Source organism: Sceloporus occidentalis, unplaced genomic scaffold, assembly GCF_023333645.1.
Source record: "Sceloporus occidentalis isolate IW3139 unplaced genomic scaffold, rSceOcc1.0.p SCAF_259, whole genome shotgun sequence".
Taxonomy (NCBI): domain Eukaryota; kingdom Metazoa; phylum Chordata; class Lepidosauria; order Squamata; family Phrynosomatidae; genus Sceloporus; species Sceloporus occidentalis.
Genome location: NW_028317239.1, coordinates 190,731 through 211,275, shown reverse-complemented (window position 1 = coordinate 211,275; position 20,545 = coordinate 190,731). Strand labels below are relative to the sequence as shown.

Genomic DNA, 20,545 nt, shown 5'->3' with positions numbered 1-20,545 from the left:
CAATAGATGGGACATACAGCTTTAAGGCTGCTAGGACTTTAACAGTCTTACTTGTAATAATACCCCAGGTCAGCTCTGGAATGGAAGCAGATTCCCGGGGGCTCCAGGCGGGTGTAACATTAGCCGGTTTTGTATGTTTTGTGGCTGATGGAGCATCGTGAGGGTTAGAGAGCAGTCTGCTGCCCCGCTATGAGCATGTTCTACAGCAATGCTTTGCAATCCATACATGACTGGGGAAGGACTGTGCAGAGATAGGAATAGAGAATAGGGAATAGGGGGAAAACAGAGGAACATATGGCAGTAATTATTACCATTATCCATCGAACTTTTCAACTCCCTCACTTTACTATGCAGGATGAAGGGTTAGCCCTGGTGAGCCTCTCCTGCAAGAAGGGACGAGCTGGCCCTGTATAATGCATAGTTAGTGTAGAGGCAATTATTGAGTCATCTCACTGATGGGAATCATCTCTTCTCACTGTATCACTGAACATAAGCAAGGGAATTTCAACCAGATAGTCAGCTTCTCTGTCACGTCCACAAGGAAGACTAAACGTTGGTCAAAGCAGCCCCTTCAGAGGATGTGGCAGAGGTGAGACGTCCTTTTACTTAGGACCCCTAAATCCCCGACTAACCAAACAGCACTCGGGGGTTTATGGGACATCTTCAAGTCTGGTACTTTGTGGGCTTTTTACACCAGAGTTGGAGATCTCTGCTTCTAGATTAATACACAGAGGGGATTTAAGAATGCATGAGTGTGGGATATACGTCTATACAGGACACAAGGCTGCAACGGAAATATAAACTGAATAGACGTGTCAAATGGTTCTTATTTGGTGATAAAGACCGTGGTTCTGGACATATTTTCATAACTCCCAAGTGTCCTTCTTTAAGAGTGTCAGTCTTTCTTTGCCCCCCAAACTCCTTCTGTCCCTCTTTCCTCATTTGATGTCTCTCTTTTGTAGGATCTCAGAATGTTTGCTGGTTATGAGAGTATCACAGGGTTCTAGAGCCCTAAAAGTCACATAATCTGTGTTTATAAACTAAATTGTGTAAACAAACTAATTTGTCTTTGATATAAACTGCTATCAATAGATGGCAAAGACCCATAAAAAGTCCTAATAAAGCCCTAAGGACACAATGAGCCTCTTTATGTGGATATTTGAGAATCCCGCCGGATTTATTACTGGTCTGAATCCCACTTCCCCATTACAGGGTTTCCTTCTGCTTGGGTTCAAGGCACAGGTCTGAGTAACCCTCCTCCCAAAACCTCATAAATGTCTGATCTCATGTACCAGTTATGTCTGTGGCCGGGGAGAGAATGGGGAACGAGATGAACAGATTAAAAGAAGTAGAGATGGAACAGAGGAACCGGTGCAGGCTGCGTAACCGGTATCCGGAAATGTATTAGACTGCAAATATATACAAATATATATTTATACACATACTGTATATATATATATATATATATATATATATATATATTTACTCACAGAGTCCATTGCACACCATTCCAAATATTCCAAGCCCGGTGCTAGTAACCAGCAGTTTCCATATAAAACACTTTCAAAAAGATGGTCAGCACTCTAGGTCTTTAAATTGACAATTTCATTTTATTCAAAGTCAAGTCGACGTTTCAGTCATTACTGACTTTCATCAGTAATATATATATATATATGCAATGTGGGACTCAGGCAGGGCAGGGGTTAAATGAATAGAAGTCTAGCAGTCATCAGCGAGTTGAGTGGCGAGTGTGGAGGCAATAGTCTGCAGCTCTCAGGAATTCAGGTGGATGTGCTGTGCAGTTTTTAGCATGGCAGCTTAGGGTCAATGCTGGGGTATCCCTTTACTTAAATGATGTCATTTGTGAATGACTTCACCTTGGAAATATTCAGCCCACACAGCACCCCCCCCTCCGCTCCGTACACAGAGGAGTCTGGGAGAGTCAGACAGGGAGGGGAGAAGGAGAGAGTCCTGGATGTCTTGGGGGAGGAAGTTACAGAGGAGTTTGTATTGCTGGATATTTACGCGCACTTCACATACAGCTGGATGAGATCCTGGACCCTCATAATGTGAAAACACGTTGGAACAACCAGCGGAATGTTCCTGCTGATTTGGACATTTCAAGATTATGGTCATAAGACCACTAATAATTATTACCCCCCCCCCCCGATAATAATTAGCACACACTTAATAACTTATCAAGTGACAATAAAATAAATCCACCAAAAACAACACAAAGTATCCCACACAAAAAAAAAATATTTAATTAATTGTTAAACAGGACATCCATCCGTTTTGTAGCAGGAACATTTCATTTCATTTAGAACATGGGGCCATAATCTAAAACTAGAGAATCAGAGGCTTAGATGTAATGTAAGGAAGTTTTACTTTACTGAGAGGGTGGTAGATACGTGGAATAGCTTCCTAACAGAAGTGGTAGAGGCTAATACATCAAGGGAATTTAAACATGCAAGGGGCAGACATATGACAATCCTGTTTCTAACAACTGATTAAGGTCTGAGTCTTTATATCAGGAAAAATGGGTGGACTAGACGGCCGAATGCTTCTTATTTGCCATTCAATTCTATGTTAAATTCTGTCTCCAACATTCTGGGGAATGCATCTTCTCCCATCTATTGACCCAGGGATCCAGGAGGCCAAATTCTTTCTCTTTATACCTCCTCCAGCTTTCATTTCCACTCTTTCCATGAGAAGCTCACTAACACTGTGATTCTTAGGCTAAGGTGACCATATTGTCCCCTTTAACCGGGGCCACCCATGAAAATGCAGCTAGCCGGTCATTGTTTTGTGTACCCGATCACACGCATGTACCGCTGTTAATAACATATATGAGTAACTGGTTGGCGGACTACTTTTGCAGTGTATATGTAACGCTCCTGTTGTCATCAGTATCATTTCTCTGTTTGATTGCAGGGCCCAAGGCCGTTAGAAGATGTTGGCAACACACGTGTTCCTTGTCTTTCTCTCCTTCTCCATGCCCACCCTGGGGCAGTATGATCACTGGCTCTACTACCCCGAATATCATGAGCCTCAAGCCCCCGAGCCTGTACCCACTCAGCCACCCAGCAGCCCTGCTAAGATCCATATCAGGCTGGCAGGGGAGAAGCGCAAGCACAACGAGGGGAGAGTGGAGGTTTACTACAACGGAGAGTGGGGAACCATTTGTGATGACGATTTCTCCCTGTACAATGCCCACATAGTGTGTAGAGAACTGGGCTACCTCGAGGCGGTGTCGTGGGCACCCAGCTCCAAGTATGGCAAAGGAGAAGGTGAGTAGGACGTCCCCCGAGGAACGTATGCACAGTATGTATATACATGAAGCTTCATGTTAGTGCTGCAACTGGCAGCCTGGAACCCTTTAGCTATTGTTAGACTGCAGTCCCCATGATGTTCTATAAATCACAGCTATTAGGTGCTGCAGTCCAATGAAAGGTAAAGGAGGACATGGTGACCCAGTACGCTACTCTTATATTTCTGGTGATGTCTTCACAGGCAGGATCTGGCTGGACAATGTACACTGCACGGGGCGAGAAAGGAGCATTGCGTCCTGCAGCTCCAACGGATGGGGGGTTACGGACTGCAAACACAGTGAGGATGTTGGAGTGCAGTGCAGTGATCGACGGCTCCCGGGATTCAAATTCAACAACGAACTGGTGGGACGCTTGGAGGTGAGGTGACGGGTGGGATCCAAAGAAGAAGGGGTTGGCAATGGACAGGGCGTAATAAGCAGGACTACATTTGCAATATACAAATCCGTAGAGCACTACAGATAAAACAAAGCAAGAATTCGGAGCATACTGTCACACCATACGGCCATATATTGCTTAGCCCTCCACTACGTCAAAGTACCCCAAATTTGGCGAGTCCTATCTCATGGCTATATTGCTAACCAAGGAGCTGAATCAGTGGGACTGCCCTGCATTGCATTTAACCCACTGAGACTCCTACAATTGCAAAGCTCTGCAGAGAAATTCACAATCAATATAAAGGTCTTATATCGGTCTGCTGCTTTCTGCCCCTACAACGAACAGATACCAGGGCATAATTTGGCAGAACACTGCATATACTAAACACATATTTGTAGACCATAATATACCTGCAGAGTGGGCACTTATATTAAGACCTGTAGCGCATTTTACATCATGTAAATATTGCAAGGTGGCAGGTTAATGCCACACTGCTGCCCCATGATAGTCCAAATATTGCAGATGTCCCCAGGTCCTCTAGGACTGCAGGGCCCCGTGTTACACCCCCAGGACGCGTCTAGACTCTCTGACATTAATCACTCGGTAATGTCAGCTTTTTCCGTTGAACACCCAGCTGTCACACACACCCTCTGTACACACTGCCTCTGTATCATCCACCCAACGTGCGCTCATCTGCCCTATCATTACCCGTCACATAGCCATAAAGCCCTGCTTCACGTTAATCATCATCATTAACATGACATATTCAGACTTGTACATGATGGAGGGAGCTAACTGTGTGTTGCGATTAAAGCTGCAGATGTTAATAGTGTGAGGGAGTTCAGTAAGTATGGGGTAAGCGTATGGCGAATCTAAGACAAAACCAAGGGCTGATTATGGTTTAATTCTTTACAGCAGGGATAGTGGGTAGACTAAATGGGCTTTTTACTCTAGTGCCTCACACTGTCAGTCTGCTCCTCACTCCAATATCTCACACCTCCAGTGTGCTCCTCGCTGCTGTATCTCACACACCCAGTGTGCTCCTCACCCCAGTATCTCACACACCTAGTGCGCTCCTCACCCCAGTATCTCACACACCCAGTGCGCTCCTCACCCCAGTATCTCACACACCCAGTGTGCTCCTCACCCCAGTATCTCACACACCTAGTGCGCTCCTCACCCCAGTATCTCACACACCTAGTGTGCTCCTCATCCCAGTATCTCACACACCTAGTGCGCTCCTCACCCCAGTATCTCACACACCTAGTGCGCTCCTCACCCCAGTATCTCACACACCCAGTGTGCTCCTCGCTGCTGTATCTCACACACCCAGTCTGCTCCTCACTCCAATATCTCACTCACCCAGTGTGCTCCTCACCCAAGTATCTCACACACCTAGTGCGCTCCTTACTCCAGTATCTCACACACCCAGTGTGCTCCTCACCCCAGTATCTCACACACCTAGTGTGCTCCTCACCCCAGTATCTCACACACCTAGTGTGCTCCTCACTCCAGTATCTCACACACCCAGTGTGCTCCTCACCCCAGTATCTCACACACCTAGTGTGCTCCTCACTCCAGTATCTCACACACCCAGTGCGCTCCTCACCCCAGTATCTCATTCACCCAGTGCGCTCCTCACCCCAGTATCTCCCACACCTAGTGTGCTCCTCACCCCAGTATCTCACACACCCAGTGCGCTCCTCACCCCAGTATCTCACTCACCCAGTGTGCTCCTCACCCAGTATCTCCCACACCTAGTGTGCTCCACATCTAGTGTGCACAATACTGTTTCATATTTCCTATCCCTGTCTATGCATGGCCTCCTCCTTCCTCTCCATGCCCAAGCTGAGCCTGGTCAGTATGCTTTGTTCCCAGTCTGTACAGACTGTTTGCTCTGTGCCCGCGCTGTGTCACTGTTGTGTGTGCCCATGCGTGGTTCTTTTACCCTGTGTGCAGACTTTAGTGTCTGGCGTGCCCAGAATGGTTGGTTTGGATGCCCTGGGAAGCTTCTGGTTCACAAGTTCACTGTCTGTTCTGCATGAAGGAGCCGTGTTTACTGAGTGTATGGTGACAGCTAAATGTGGACTAGCATTTACCAGACATCCCACAAACTATGTGTGCGTATCCGCACAGCAGCTGTGTGTATGTGTGTCCTTTAAAACACCTGCACGTTGTGCATTATGTACAGGCAGTAGGGTATTTTGAGAGCGCGACCATAGCTCTGCATAGAAATACGCAGTTATATCTGTGATAGAATTAATTACTGGTTATTCCAATAATATCCAAACTTGTTAGAAAACCTAACCTTCTGGGGTTTTTAAACTAAACTTGTTAAAGTTGTTGACATTTTTTATGGGGTATAGATGGAGCAATCTTCCATCAAACCTTGGTTATCTAAGGGTTAAGTGGATATTTATTTTAGTAGTACCTAATGGGTAAAATTATAAGTATGATCTACCACCTTATATATCTGAGTACTATTATTTTTATTATTAATTTTTAATTAATCCAGTCAGCCGAAATGTCCAAACGCGGGGTAAGAATATTACTTTCAGTGTTTGAATTTACATTAAAAAAAAATGTATATTTGAATGTTAATGAAAACAAATAGTGCTGAATGTTTAATTTGAATCCAATTTTTAAAATGGAAAAAAAATAAACAAAACCAAAACAACGAAAAAATCTTACATATTCTCTCACTGTGCTGGATACTCATAAGAATTATGTTACAACATTTTTGTTGACAGCTATTTTTCTTTATCTAGCGTGTAAAGTTAGTTGTAATTGAATATATGGGAGAACCAGTAGTCAATAGTTGGATATTTTTTATGGGATTAAATCAATCAGAAAAAGTTTTCGTTTTCTGTTAGTCTCTTATCCAGAAAAATGATGATTTACTACACTTTTAAGTGCTTGTGTGAAAACTTGATGTTGGATTTAACAAAACCTATCCATTACCCACTACAAACATTAGAAACCCACTTCATTTTATGACAGTACAGTGTGAGGTGAGAGGGAGGTTAGACAAACTGACAGCTCCTTTGGAAGAATCGTAGGCGCTGAGTGTTCTAAATTAGAGCTTTATGTCCTGAAGAAGGTAATTGGGAAGTAAAGTAGACGTTGCGTCTCCCATTGAATGCACATTTTTTTTTTGCCTTTTCACTTTTTCCGCCACTCTCCAGTAAGGGAGAGTGGGATTCCAGGCCTCGCACCTTTCATTCAGAAATGTCTTCCCAACCCCAAGTCAGTCCTCAGATTGTAGAAGAGCTTCCATGTTAGCACGCGTTAAAGCCGTATGGCTGTGCGTGTGCTCCATATTAGTCCCAGTCCTTTTAAATTGCTCTGACTTTAGTGTTGGCTCATGCTGGGTAACGTTCCATTTTTCCCTGGATAGATTTTGTTTCCAGACATAGCCTATTATTTCCACCCTACTTACATTTTCAGCGTGAGATATTAACCAGACCTGCATTACCCTAAGTTCCTCTAAGACATTTTAAATAATCTTAGTTTTAATAGTTATGGCACGTGCAGTGTAATGAAAGTTCCTTTGATTCCTTACTGGCTTCTGACCGTACCTCCACGCAGAGGAACCTCTTAGCACTAAAAGACTTTACCTTTAGTTAGAAATAGCAGATGATCTTTGAGTTGATGCAGCTTATTAAATTACTGCCCTGTGTGACTCCAGTGCCAGCCTTAAAATTTGGTAAAGGGCATTCAGGAACCACCTATCTATCTATTAGATATAGTGGGATAGCTATTGACTATTAGACGTCTTTCTGATGCCCTGATCTACTTATATTATCCATTTGTATTGGTCAGCGTTTAGACCGTTCCAGTTGTTCCCAACTCCCAGGCCCTGAGGAATGCAACCAAGTCAGGAATTCTGCCTAAAAAAGGGAATTTGATCATTATAAGTGCGATCTCGTTGCTCAATCTGCAGTATCCAGAAATGGTGGCCTGCTTGAGGCCATCAAGGCCACTAGACTGGGGATTGAACACATTGGTTTTCTACAAGTGTCATTAAAGTTCCAATGGGTTCTTTGAGTGCGAGTAGGGAGAGTTGTTCTGGAAAGCTGGTAGAGAATACATACAACAAGAAACCCTTTTAGATATTCCACTCTTATTAGTGCATTGACATTGGGTAAAATCCTGGCATGTGTAGGGTAACCAGCTAGCTGCTATTTTACTGGATGGCCAGAAATCTGCTTAAAATCTGCTTATGGCCGGGAAAACCCTATAGAAGCTATCAAACTGCCTGTCAGAAACCCCAAGGGTTAGCATTTCAGTGGTATGACTGGTCAAGTTAAATTCCCAAAATGTTTCTATAGAAACGTATCATTCTCACCCACGTTTACAAACTATCAGTTTCCCACAATGTGACAAGTAAAAAAAAGTTACAAGGGGAAATAAAACAGGTGGGCGATATATATATATATGTATCACATAGGATTTTAAAGCATGTTGTGAGGTTGCGCTGTGAGGATATGTTCTGGACAATATTCTTGCCCTACCCATACAATATAAGGTTTTATAGACATGTAGACATTTGATTAAAGGGTGCAGACCAGGAGGAGGTGGTATTACGTACCTCAAAGCTTAGATCGCTTCACTGAGAGGTATTTATTCATAGAGGTGGTGTGTAATTAGGACGGGGAGTCCACATATGGCGACCTTGGTGTGGAATTGGAAGGTCCCCAGTAGGCTCATCCCTGTAAATACATTTTAGAGGTAAGCGGTTAGAACATTTCTCTGATCCAGCTTGTAACATTACCGATCTACATCAAGGTTAAAAGCAGGGGTATTTTTATATGCCCCCCCCCCAACACCAACATATGGTTTTCTTTGGAAGTTTAGAGTTGGTAGGATAGTTGTAGTTTAACTTGCTTACTTCACCATTCGTAATGAAGAGCAAACACTAGCAGGCTACTCCAGCACGAAGAGCTGACAGAGCTGAGTTGGCCCTGCATAATGTATAATTTAATTGGTGAGGAGACTTTGAAGACATCCCACTGATTTAACTATACATTGTACAGGGACAGTCAAGCTCTCCCCGCTGCAAAAGCTCACTGGAGCCGGCCCTACATCATGTATAGTGAAGTCAAGAAGCTGAAACCAGGGCTCTCCTACAGACTCCCCGGACAACTCTACCTTTAGTAAGTACATATAGACTCTGATCTGTAGTCCAAACCATCTCCTTTAAACTTTAATATTGCAGAACAGGTAGTGTATTTTCTTATTTAAAAAGTGTACTTTGTTTCTGAAAAAAATGAAAAAGAAATGTCACCTTTTATTATTACAGCCAAATTTGTCATGTGTGTATATACTATACAAACCTCTTATATACACAATTAGCTGATAGAGATATAGAGCAATTAAATTAGAACTATATTAACCGGGATTAATTATAAAAAGTAACAGTACTGCAATGTAATAATATTTTTACTTCTAGTTAAGTGAAGTTATATGGAAATCCATACACACAGAACTCCATCTTTTGCGGTATGCAAAAATCTCTTTGTGATGAGAGCATTCCTAAGAAATGTAATTTTTTGGGAGGGGGGTTGTACTAGGTCTATCCTTAGCAATGAAAGTGTTAAAAAAACATCTGGATAACCCCCCCTTCCCTCGTCATGCCTCGCCCATTACACTGCTTTGGTCACGTAGAATGGAACATTTGGCGTGAGTCATTCGTGGTGTACATGAACGCCACCGTTAAAAGGTTTGGGGTAACTTGTAAATCTCGTTGTTTTTGAAAGAAAAACAAATTTTGTCCATTAAAATAACATGAAATGGATCAGAAATCTAGCACAGACGGTGTAAATGACTGTTGTAGCTGGAAACGGCTGGATTTTAGTGGAATATCTTCATAGCCGTACAGAGGCCCCTTATCACTCCTTTATCACTCCCATCACTCCTATGCTCCAATGGCACGTTGTGTTCACTAATCCAAGTTTAAGTTTAAAAGGCTATTTAAAAACCTTGTCACCAGAAACAGGGGCACAAAAGGGAACCGAAACCTTGGATTATTACATTTTAAAAAAACTCCAAAAAATGAATATAGTACTAGTAAAATTTAACCTTTATTAGTTTATTCGGGAAAAGAGAAAATACCAATGATGAGTAAAGTTCTTAACCTGGCGTCCTAGGGGGTTAATCATGTTATTTCTCAAGTCTCCCTGACGAAGATGTGTTTCCCTTTTGTGAAATGTGCATGGGGCTTTTATCCTTTTTAATTCATATCTATTATAGTTTAGAAATCAGAATGTGGAGATTAGATAAAGGACAACTTAAAATCTAATAGCACCAAGTTCATTACTGAGGAGATTGGAGGCGTGAGCAGGATATATGAATAGACAGGAGTTTAACCCAAGGTGAGACAGCCTGCAGGGAAGTGCCGATAAGCAAGGGGTTAAACTGCTGGGAGAAGGTCCAGAACTGTGGAAATGTATTTTATGTCTCCATATATGATTAACCCTAGGACTTCAGGTTAAGAACTTTACTCACCATTGGTTTTTGGTTTTTTTTAGAATAATTATAATATATATAAAATTTTAATAGTATTTTTCTTTTATTTTTTTTGAAAGTTAAAAGGCTAATTGATCGTTTGAAATGTCCTTATTTTCCATAAAAACAGCAAAGTTAGCCCAAACTTTTGAACAAAAGTGCATACGAGGGAGGCTGTGTGTAGGTTTTACAGAAGAGCTGACATTCTATCTTACTGCTTTATACTATAGCGGCCAAGACATTTTCATACGCGGATTTCATAGACGTACGCATTTTTTAACTACATACTCCTTAAAAAATAATTTCCGCACTGACACTGCTCACCCTGCCAGAGAGTTCATTAACATTATTGCTTATTCTGCCCTAAAGCCCTTTCTAATGTTCCTTTAATGACCCCCGGGGTCAGCGTGTCACGGCCCTTACAATTTACCTGTCTTGGCTTGAGGCTGTAAAAATTCTTCTGGCAGGGTTACCCAGAACACCTTCAATGGTTAATCTGAAGCGTGCCTAATAGGGTATTATACAATACCAGGGTTAACTTCAAGTTTAACTTTAAGTATGTGTCATAAGAAACTGTATCTAAGAGTACTTTGGGGAGAAAAAAAATATACTGGAGTTATGATGAAGTATTGTGCAATATATGGATAATATAAATTCAGTGGTGTTAGACGACCTTTAATGTTAGTGCATTACAGAGTCTGGCTGAGGATGATGGTAGTTAAGCAACAGCTTTTTGATGAAGCGATGGAGAGGTCTTGTGTCAGGGATTGGTTATTAATTGAATGCATTATAATTTGATGACAAAGCTCCCCCGTGTGGTCAGGCAGAGTAAGTGCAGTTAGAAATGGCATTAGTTCTTCCAGTCGTTTATCCTGCACCTCTCTTACCTCGCAGGAGTTGAACATTCAGGTAGAAGATGTGCGTATCCGTCCCATTCTGTCCGCCTATCGCAAGCGAGTGCCAGTGACGGAGGGGTACGTGGAAGTCAAGGAAGATGGCGTTTGGAGACAAGTATGTGACACCCACTGGAACAATAAAAACAATCGCGTCGTGTGTGGCATGTTTGGCTTCCCAGGAGAGAGAAAGTATAACCACAAGGTCTACAAGTAAGTACCTACTCAGTCTGCCTTTCTCTGCCCAACCAATTACACTCACGTGATGTTACCTAAAACCATGAAGAAATCATTGCCATGGTAGATTTAGTTATGATAACCTAGTTATGACATACTCAATATGAAATAATAATAATGATAATAATAATAAAAGCTTGCTTTTTGAGGTATTGAGTAATGACACTACATGAGTACTTTAGTTTTTGTCTTTGATTACTGCGCATAAATCAATTCCTCGAGCTATACCATAACCTCACAGAGTACATTTACAGAACATGTGCTCATAATCCCGTGTTTATTGTGAACGTTGCGGTTAAAAATAGGAAATTTGGAATCTGTGTACTTTGTGAAGAATTCTTTTATTGATCCAAAGCAGTTTCACACGTTTCCGGCAGCCTACATGTTTTCTTAGAGCGGATCTGATTTTTCCAGATGCTACATTTTACAGTTTAGTACACTAAAAATATACAATGGTGTTTGGAGATGAAAATAATATATATATATATATATATATATATATATATATATATATACAACCGTTCGAAAGTTTGGGGTCATTGTTTTTTGAAAGAAAAAGAAAAATGGATGAGAAATCCAGCGTTAACGGTGTTAATGTTGTAAATGATTATTGTAGTTGCAAACGGCTGATTTTCAATGGAATATCTATATAGGTATAGATATAGAGGCCCTTTATCACTCCCATCACTCCAATGGCACATTGTGTTTGCTGATCCAAGTTTAAGTTTAAAAAGCTAATTTATTGTTACAGAAAGTAATGTCCCAAATCTTTTGAACAGTAGTGTATATTATATTGTATATTATATATATATATATATATATATATAAATATATATATTATATATATATAATATTCTCCCATGTACACCACATTGTTAAGTTCCTGATTCTCATTGACTGTTTTTGGAAGCTTTTGTAAGAGATGGCCATTATTACAGAAAAATAATTGATATGGATTTGTCACTTTTTCATACATTTAATAACATATCGAAGCTCCCTTTCCTGTAGTTCATTTGGGCCAAGCGAGTAATGATTTCTATTCACTATCTCAGGATGTTTGCGTTGCGTAAGAAACACACGTATTGGCAGTACTTTCCAAACTGTACGGGAAACGAAGCCCACCTTTCTTCATGCCGCATCGGGGGCACTCTGTCTCCTGATCCCAAAACCAACGAGACCTGCCAAGACGGGGCCCCTGTCGTGGTGAGTTGCACCGCCGGAAGAGCCTTTGCCCCGGGTCCTGCCTCAGGCTTCAGGAAAGCATTCCGTCAAGAGGTAAGTGGGGACAAGAATGGGTTAAAATAAGACGCAAGGGGCTTTGCACTGTGGTTTGGGCAACGCCAAAAGTGGGATCTACATAATGTTTATTTATTGTTCCCACAGCAGCCGCTGGTGCGACTCAGGGGAGGCGCTAACATTGGAGAGGGACGTGTTGAGGTGTTGAAAAATGGAGAGTGGGGAACAGTTTGTGACGATCAATGGAACTTGGTGACGGCCAGTGTGGTCTGCAGGGAGCTTGGGTTTGGCAGTGCCAAGGAAGCCATTGCAGGGGCACGGATGGGCCAAGGTAAGGTCAAAGACTCCTGCCACTTTTGGGCATTTAACACAGCTGGCGTTACAGTCACATTATGATTTTGTGCTCTTAGGAATGGGCCTCATCCACATGAGTGAGATTCAGTGCACCGGGTTCGAGAAGTCGCTCACAGATTGTAAATTTAACGCCCTGTCCCCGTCCTGCAACCACGAGGAGGATGCCTCTGTGAGGTGCAACGTGCCAGCCATGGGCTTTCAGAACCAGGTGAGACCTACGCGGAGAGTCTGAATATGGCGTGCATCGGCCGGACACGCGTTCCCCGTAACCTGGATGTATTAAGAAATGCCGTTGACCAGTCTGTAAGAAAAATGACGCATTGCGAATATTTTCCATTGCAGGTGCGTCTCGGCGGAGGGCGTAATCCCTCTGAGGGGCGAGTAGAGGTGCTGATGGAGAGGAATGGCACCCTCCGCTGGGGGACAGTGTGCAGCGAGGACTGGGGCGTAATGGAGGCCATGATTGTGTGTCGCCAGCTGGGATTGGGTTTCGCCAGCCACGCTTTCCAGGTAAGCAAAGACCATTTACAAGGATAGTAAAGCTTGTGTGCCAGCAGGGCTTCCCTTAATTACAAAAAGAAAATATACCAGATAAACGTAGTGTGTGCTTAATAAGGGATGTTCTTTTTGCGGTGTGATGTGCGTACATTTGGGAGAAAATAATAAAAAAGTAAATGGCAAGTCCTGGGCAAAGAATTTAGGGTATGGGGGGGTATCTTAGCACATCATGCTGTTCAGGGGAAATTACAACAGATAAAACATTTTTTGTAGAAAATAAAGATTCTCTCTGCGAACAATAAACTAGACTTTTTTGTCTGGTTTTATTGGAACGTAAATCAGCAGAATAAATCACATGGTAAAAAAAATACAATTGTCGTGGAAGAGAAGAGTTATCGTTTGGCGTAAATTACAGCTGTTACGAGGATGAGAGAAAGGGGGTTATGTATGAAGAGCAATTCTGGTACAAAAAGTCTGTACCATAGAAACCAATGGAATGTGCGCCTCTTTTACCACTTTTATGTGTGAAGGACAATTCTGCTACAATTAATGCAGAAAAAGCTAATATTGCTGTTCGACCTCTGCCAGAATGTGGCAAAAAGGTTATTGGATCGTCAGCGGTTAGTAGGTTTAAAACCCGTGCTACGTGCAAGGATTACAGTGTAATGAGGCATGGATCCTAAGCAAGGGTACTTTGTCCTGGAAAGCCAGGTCTAATGGCAGCTTACATTATCATACTAAGATCTACTACTTCTGCTGGGATCCACTGGGATCTTTTCTTATTAATTTACCCTCTTTATGGTCTAGAATGTATGTGGCATTCGTGCATTGTCCTTTTTCTTGATGTAACAATGATTCCACTGTTCCTCTAGAAAAAGATAATTCTGGATAATGTCTGCATGCAGTATTGTGTCCCCAGTTAACACTTGGATAAGTGGGTTAGTGGGTTTACCCAACCCATAATTCTCCAGATGTAGAATCACTTCTCCCACCGTGCTTTACCCGCACCCTAAGAATAAAGAAGTGGATTGCCAAGCACCATAGGAGTTGTAGTTCTACAATAGTTGAAGAGCTACCTGCTGAGTAAAATGTTTGACAGTAGGGTTCCAAGCCCACCTTCAGTGGATAAGTGGGTCACTACATGATATCATCATGTAGGGCTATTTAGTGCACTTCTCACCCTTCCTATTGCTTTTGCAGGAGACATGGTATTGGCAGGGTGATGTCATGGCTGATGATGTCATTATGAGCGGGGTGAAGTGCTCTGGCACAGAGATGTCACTGTCACACTGCAAACACGATGGGGCCAACATTAACTGCCCAAGAGGTGGAGGACGGTTTGCTGCTGGAGTGTCTTGTGCGGAGAGTGAGTCAATTATACCTTTTTATTGGTTTTATACATCATGTATGGGATAGGAGTCCAGCGCTGCCTCTCTGTATTTGGTTTAGCGGGTAAGTTGAGCCTCCCTAGGCTCATCCCTGGGGCTCTCCATATTTTATCCCTTATGATAAATGTGAGGAGCAGGGTCAAGTAGGGGAAGCAAGGCTAGCGGTGCGTGGAGATGGGACCCCTTAGAATGGAACCTGCATTAAGTCTGATAGTAACCATCTCCACCCAGCACCTGGAAGCCTGCGTGAGTGCGACTACATACGCCACATTTACCTCTACGTCTTCAGCACTAATATCTTGGAGTAGCAGTCAGTAGGAAAAAGCCTGCTGCGGGCCCTGAGTATGGTTGGGCTGCAACTTTTGACCATCAATTTATTGTTAAACAGAGAAATTCTAGAACTTTTAGGAATGTGTGCCAGGCAATGTATTTGGCCGTCTCTTTTAGGTTTTCACACACATGTTCTACATCTACACACATGGACACATGCACAAGTTCAGTAATACCGCTGCAGAGCATGTCAATAACGTACAAAGAAACTTAATATTAAATCTCTACATAGCAAGACCATGGTTATAAAACCATCTTAAATAAAAGACAGACCCATTAACAGACATTGCATAAGGAAAAGCTGCAGGCACAGAGATTGGGGGTCGGGGGGGGGGAATTCCTGGTATCAAGAACAGATAGCGCATTAAAACAGCTAGGTCGGTGGAGTGCTGCAGGAATCCAGATGATCGGGCGTTTGAAAAGCACATGAAACAATATATCACTGCCTTAATTTAAGTGGTAACATATCTGCAGAGCTGTAGAGAGAATGTAATCCTAGATTCCAAATGTAGAGGATTTGGTTTAGAAGGGAAACAATGTTTCCTAGATCCATGGCAAACAATATAGCATGGTTTAGGACCATTAATTATTATTATCATTATTTGATATGGATATAGGAAGCACTGTTTCCCTTACAAACCAGATATTTGGCCAGTCTGTGATTCGGTCAGTTTGATATGACTTCATCTGGGCTTTCTTTAATGCAGCCATGTTGTCTGCGCAGCTGAGTGTTCTTGGACGCGTGTGGTTCTATGTAGACGGAAAATCTAAAAGGAGTTGTATGGACTGCCTTTGCAAACAGTGACGTATCCTGGCCCAGGCCAAACTACAGGAGGCAGTCCCTTGCCTGCAAAACTGGGGGACAGATCGCCCTCTTGGACAATTAGGCCCCCTGGTGTGCCGTTGCTCAATGGGCTGGTTACAAGGAAGATCTCTGATCTCCCCAACGAGTACTGTGCCTATTTGGTTTTCGGTTTGTAATGTGTTGTTCTGTTTACATTTACCCTCTCAGCTGCCCCTGATCTTGTATTAAATGCCCCTCTGGTGGAGCAGACCACATACCTGGAGGACAGGCCTATGTTCATGCTGCTGTGTGCCCACGAAGAACGCTGCCTTTCCTCCTCTGCTGACCGCACCAGTCCTACCACTGGCTTCCGTCGCCTGCTGCGTTTCAGTTCTCAGATACACAACAATGGACAGTCTGACTTCCGGCCCAAGAATGGGCGCCACTCATGGATATGGCACGACTGCCACCGGTGAGCACTAACCTAAACCAATGATAAAACATTTGGGGTTTACTCAGTAAAGTTAGTCACCACTCACTATGAATAGTGTAGATCCAACCAACCTCTCCTAGCAGAAGATCACTGGGTTGGTCTCTCAATGGTGAGGCCATTAAGTTGGAAATGCAGCTCTCCTCGGCAAAAGTGTTGAATAAACCCCATTATCTTCTTCGGAACTGGGTAATTGCCGTTATGTGGATCTAAGGGGACGATAGCTTGGATCTCACTCAACCAAGTTTCTTCTCTGGTTAAAAAATACCTCTGTCTCGGAAGTATCTGCATTCACCTCCCTTGTATTTGTGCCGGTTCAAAATTAGGTTTTCTAAATTCTAAATTTAAAATGTTAAGGCTTAAATATAGTACAAGTAGTGTTGCACCAGTCAGGTATCTAATATTTTTAGCCTCTAATTATATGTACCAGAAACCAATAAATGGAGTGTCCCAGACAGAAGGGGAACAGACCTAAAATAAAGACAACTCTGTGTAGTGGAAGTGACTTCACAGCTCTCAGATGGTACCGGTGTCTGTAAATAGGTGAAGTCAGGACTCAGGAGGTGTCTGGGTTCGAGAGGACATTGTGTACAGAGGGCTAGGAGACCGCATTATAAGGAGATGGTGGGCTACTCACAAGTGGAGTTGTTTGGCTAAACAGGAGCCGCGACTTTATATAATAATCCTCAGTGGATCCTACAGATCCAGGATTAATGAATAGTGGGAATATTTACATAGACAATGTCCTATAGCTTCTATATCACGGTAAGCCTTCAGTCGTGTTAACATTCTGCTGGGCTCAGTATTATAGTAACGCTCTCCTGTACGCTCCCATAGAATCAGTATTATAGTAACGCTCTCCTGTACGCTCCCACAGAATCAGTATTATAGTAACGCTCTCCTGTACGCTCCCACAGAATCAGTATTATAGTAACGCTCTCCTGTACGCTCCCATAGAATCAGTATTATAGTAACGCTCTCCTGTACGCTCCCATAGAATCAGTATTATAGTAACGCTCTCCTGTACGCTCCCACAGAATCAGTATTATAGTAACGCTCTCCTGTACGCTCCCATAGAATCAGTATTATAGTAACGCTCTCCTGTACCCTCCCACAGAATCAGTATTATAGTAACGCTCTCCTGTACGCTCCCACAGAATCAGTATTATAGTAACGCTCTCCTGTATGCTCCCATAGAATCAGTATTATAGTAACGCTCTCCTGTACCCTCCCACAGAATCAGTATTATAGTAACGCTCTCCTGTACCCTCCCACAGAATCAGTATCATAGTAACGCTCTCCTGTACGCTCCCATAGAATCAGTATTATAGTAACGCTCTCCTGTACGCTCCCATAGAATCAGTATTATAGTAACGCTCTCCTGTACGCTCCCATAGAATCAGTATTATAGTAACGCTCTCCTGTACGCTCCCACAGAATCAGTATTATAGTAACGCTCTCCTGTACGCTCCCATAGAATCAGTATTATAGTAACGCTCTCCTGTACGCTCCCATAGAATCAGTATTATAGTAACGCTCTCCTGTACCCTCCCATAGAATCAGTATTATAGTAACGCTCTCCTGTACCCTCCCATAGAATCAGTATTATAGTAACGCTCTCCTGTACCCTCCCACAGAATCAGTATTATAGTAACGCTCTCCTGTACGCTCCCATAGAATCAGTATTATAGTAACGCTCTCCTGTACCCTCCCATAGAATCAGTATTATAGTAACGCTCTCCTGTACCCTCCCATAGAATCAGTATTATAGTAACGCTCTCCTGTACGCTCCCACAGAATCAGTATTATAGTAACGCTCTCCTGTACGCTCCCATAGAATCAGTATTATAGTAACGCTCTCCTGTACGCTCCCACAGAATCAGTATCATAGTAACGCTCTCCTGTACGCTCCCACAGAATCAGTATTATAGTAACGCTCTCCTGTACGCTCCCATAGAATCAGTATTATAGTAACGCTCTCCTGTACGCTCCCATAGAATCAGTATTATAGTAACGCTCTCCTGTACCCTCCCATAGAATCAGTATTATAGTAACGCTCTCCTGTACGCTCCCATAGAATCAGTATTATAGTAACGCTCTCCTGTACCCTCCCATAGAATCAGTATTATAGTAACGCTCTCCTGTACGCTCCCATAGAATCAGTATTATAGTAACGCTCTCCTGTACGCTCCCATAGAATCAGTATTATAGTAACGCTCTCCTGTACCCTCCCATAGAATCAGTATTATAGTAACGCTCTCCTGTACGCTCCCATAGAATCAGTATTATAGTAACGCTCTCCTGTACGCTCCCATAGAATCAGTATTATAGTAACGCTCTCCTGTACGCTCCCACAGAATCAGTATTATAGTAACGCTCTCCTGTACGCTCCCATAGAATCAGTATTATAGTAACGCTCTCCTGTACCCTCCCATAGAATCAGTATTATAGTAACGCTCTCCTGTACGCTCCCATAGAATCAGTATTATAGTAACGCTCTCCTGTACGCTCCCACAGAATCAGTATTATAGTAACGCTCTCCTGTACCCTCCCATAGAATCAGTATTATAGTAACGCTCTCCTGTACCCTCCCACAGAATCAGTATTATAGTAACGCTCTCCTGTACCCTCCCATAGAATCAGTATTATAGTAACGCTCTCCTGTACGCTCCCACAGAATCAGTATTATAGTAACGCTCTCCTGTACGCTCCCATAGAATCAGTATTATAGTAACGCTCTCCTGTACCCTCCCATAGAATCAGTATTATAGTAACGCTCTCCTGTACCCTCCCATAGAATCAGTATTATAGTAACGCTCTCCTGTACGCTCCCATAGAATCAGTATTATAGTAACGCTCTCCTGTACGCTCCCATAGAATCAGTATTATAGTAACGCTCTCCTGTACCCTCCCATAGAATCAGTATTATAGTAACGCTCTCCTGTACCCTCCCATAGAATCAGTATTATAGTAACGCTCTCCTGTACCCTCCCATAGAATCAGTATTATAGTAACGCTCTCCTGTACGCTCCCACAGAATCAGTATTATAGTAACGCTCTCCTGTACGCTCCCATAGAATCAGTATTATAGTAACGCTCTCCTGTACCCTCCCATAGAATCAGTATTATAGTAACGCTCTCCTGTACGCTCCCATAGAATCAGTATTATAGTAACGCTCTCCTGTACGCTCCCATAGAATCAGTATTATAGTAACGCTCTCCTGTACCCTCCCATAGAATCAGTATTATAGTAACGCTCTCCTGTACGCTCCCACAGAATCAGTATTATAGTAACGCTCTCCTGTACGCTCCCATAGAATCAGTATTATAGTAACGCTCTCCTGTACCCTCCCATAGAATCAGTATTATAGTAACGCTCTCCTGTACGCTCCCATAGAATCAGTATTATAGTAACGCTCTCCTGTACGCTCCCATAGAATCAGTATTATAGTAACGCTCTCCTGTACGCTCCCACAGAATCAGTATTATAGTAACGCTCTCCTGTACGCTCCCATAGAATCAGTATTATAGTAACGCTCTCCTGTACGCTCCCACAGAATCAGTATTATAGTAACGCTCTCCTGTACGCTCCCATAGAATCAGTATTATAGTAACGCTCTCCTGTACGCTCCCATAGAATCAGTATTATAGTAACGCTCTCCTGTACGCTCCCGTCCGGTTAGTATTATAGTAACGCTCTCCTGTACGCTCCCATAGAATCAGTATTATAGTAACGCTCTCCTGTACGCTCCCATAGAATTAGTATTATAGTAACGCTCTCCTGTACGCTCCCATAGAATCAGTATTATAGTAACGCTCTCCTGTACCCTCCCATAGAATCAGTATTATAGTAACGCTCTCCTGTACGCTCCCACAGAGTCAGTATTATAGTAACGCTCTCCTGTACGCTGCCATAGAATCAGTATTATAGTAACTCTCTCCTGTACGCTCCCATAGAATCAGTATTATAGTAACGCTCTCCTGTACGCTCCCATAGAATCAGTATTATAGTAACGCTCTCCTGTACGCTCCCATAGAATCAGTATTATAGTAACGCTCTCCTGTACGCTCCCACAGAATCAGTATTATAGTAACGCTCTCCTGTACCCTCCCACAGAATC

The 20,545-nt window shown here is 42.8% G+C and overlaps 1 protein-coding gene across 1 annotated transcript in view; it reads left to right on the top strand.

Annotated features, from left to right (window-relative positions):
- The window catches only part of LOC149275887 (lysyl oxidase homolog 2), a 36,501-nt gene that overhangs the window by 13,664 nt on the left and 2,292 nt on the right, over positions 1–20,545 (top strand). Inside the window, exons 3-11 of the mRNA XM_089504196.1 lie at positions 2,997–3,294; positions 3,518–3,689; positions 11,109–11,320; positions 12,397–12,619; positions 12,728–12,911; positions 12,991–13,142; positions 13,277–13,444; positions 14,633–14,798; positions 16,163–16,406. Of these exons, the coding sequence (XP_089360322.1) occupies positions 2,997–3,294; positions 3,518–3,689; positions 11,109–11,320; positions 12,397–12,619; positions 12,728–12,911; positions 12,991–13,142; positions 13,277–13,444; positions 14,633–14,798; positions 16,163–16,406 (1,819 nt within the window). The remainder of the gene's footprint in view (positions 1–2,996; positions 3,295–3,517; positions 3,690–11,108; positions 11,321–12,396; positions 12,620–12,727; positions 12,912–12,990; positions 13,143–13,276; positions 13,445–14,632; positions 14,799–16,162; positions 16,407–20,545) is intronic.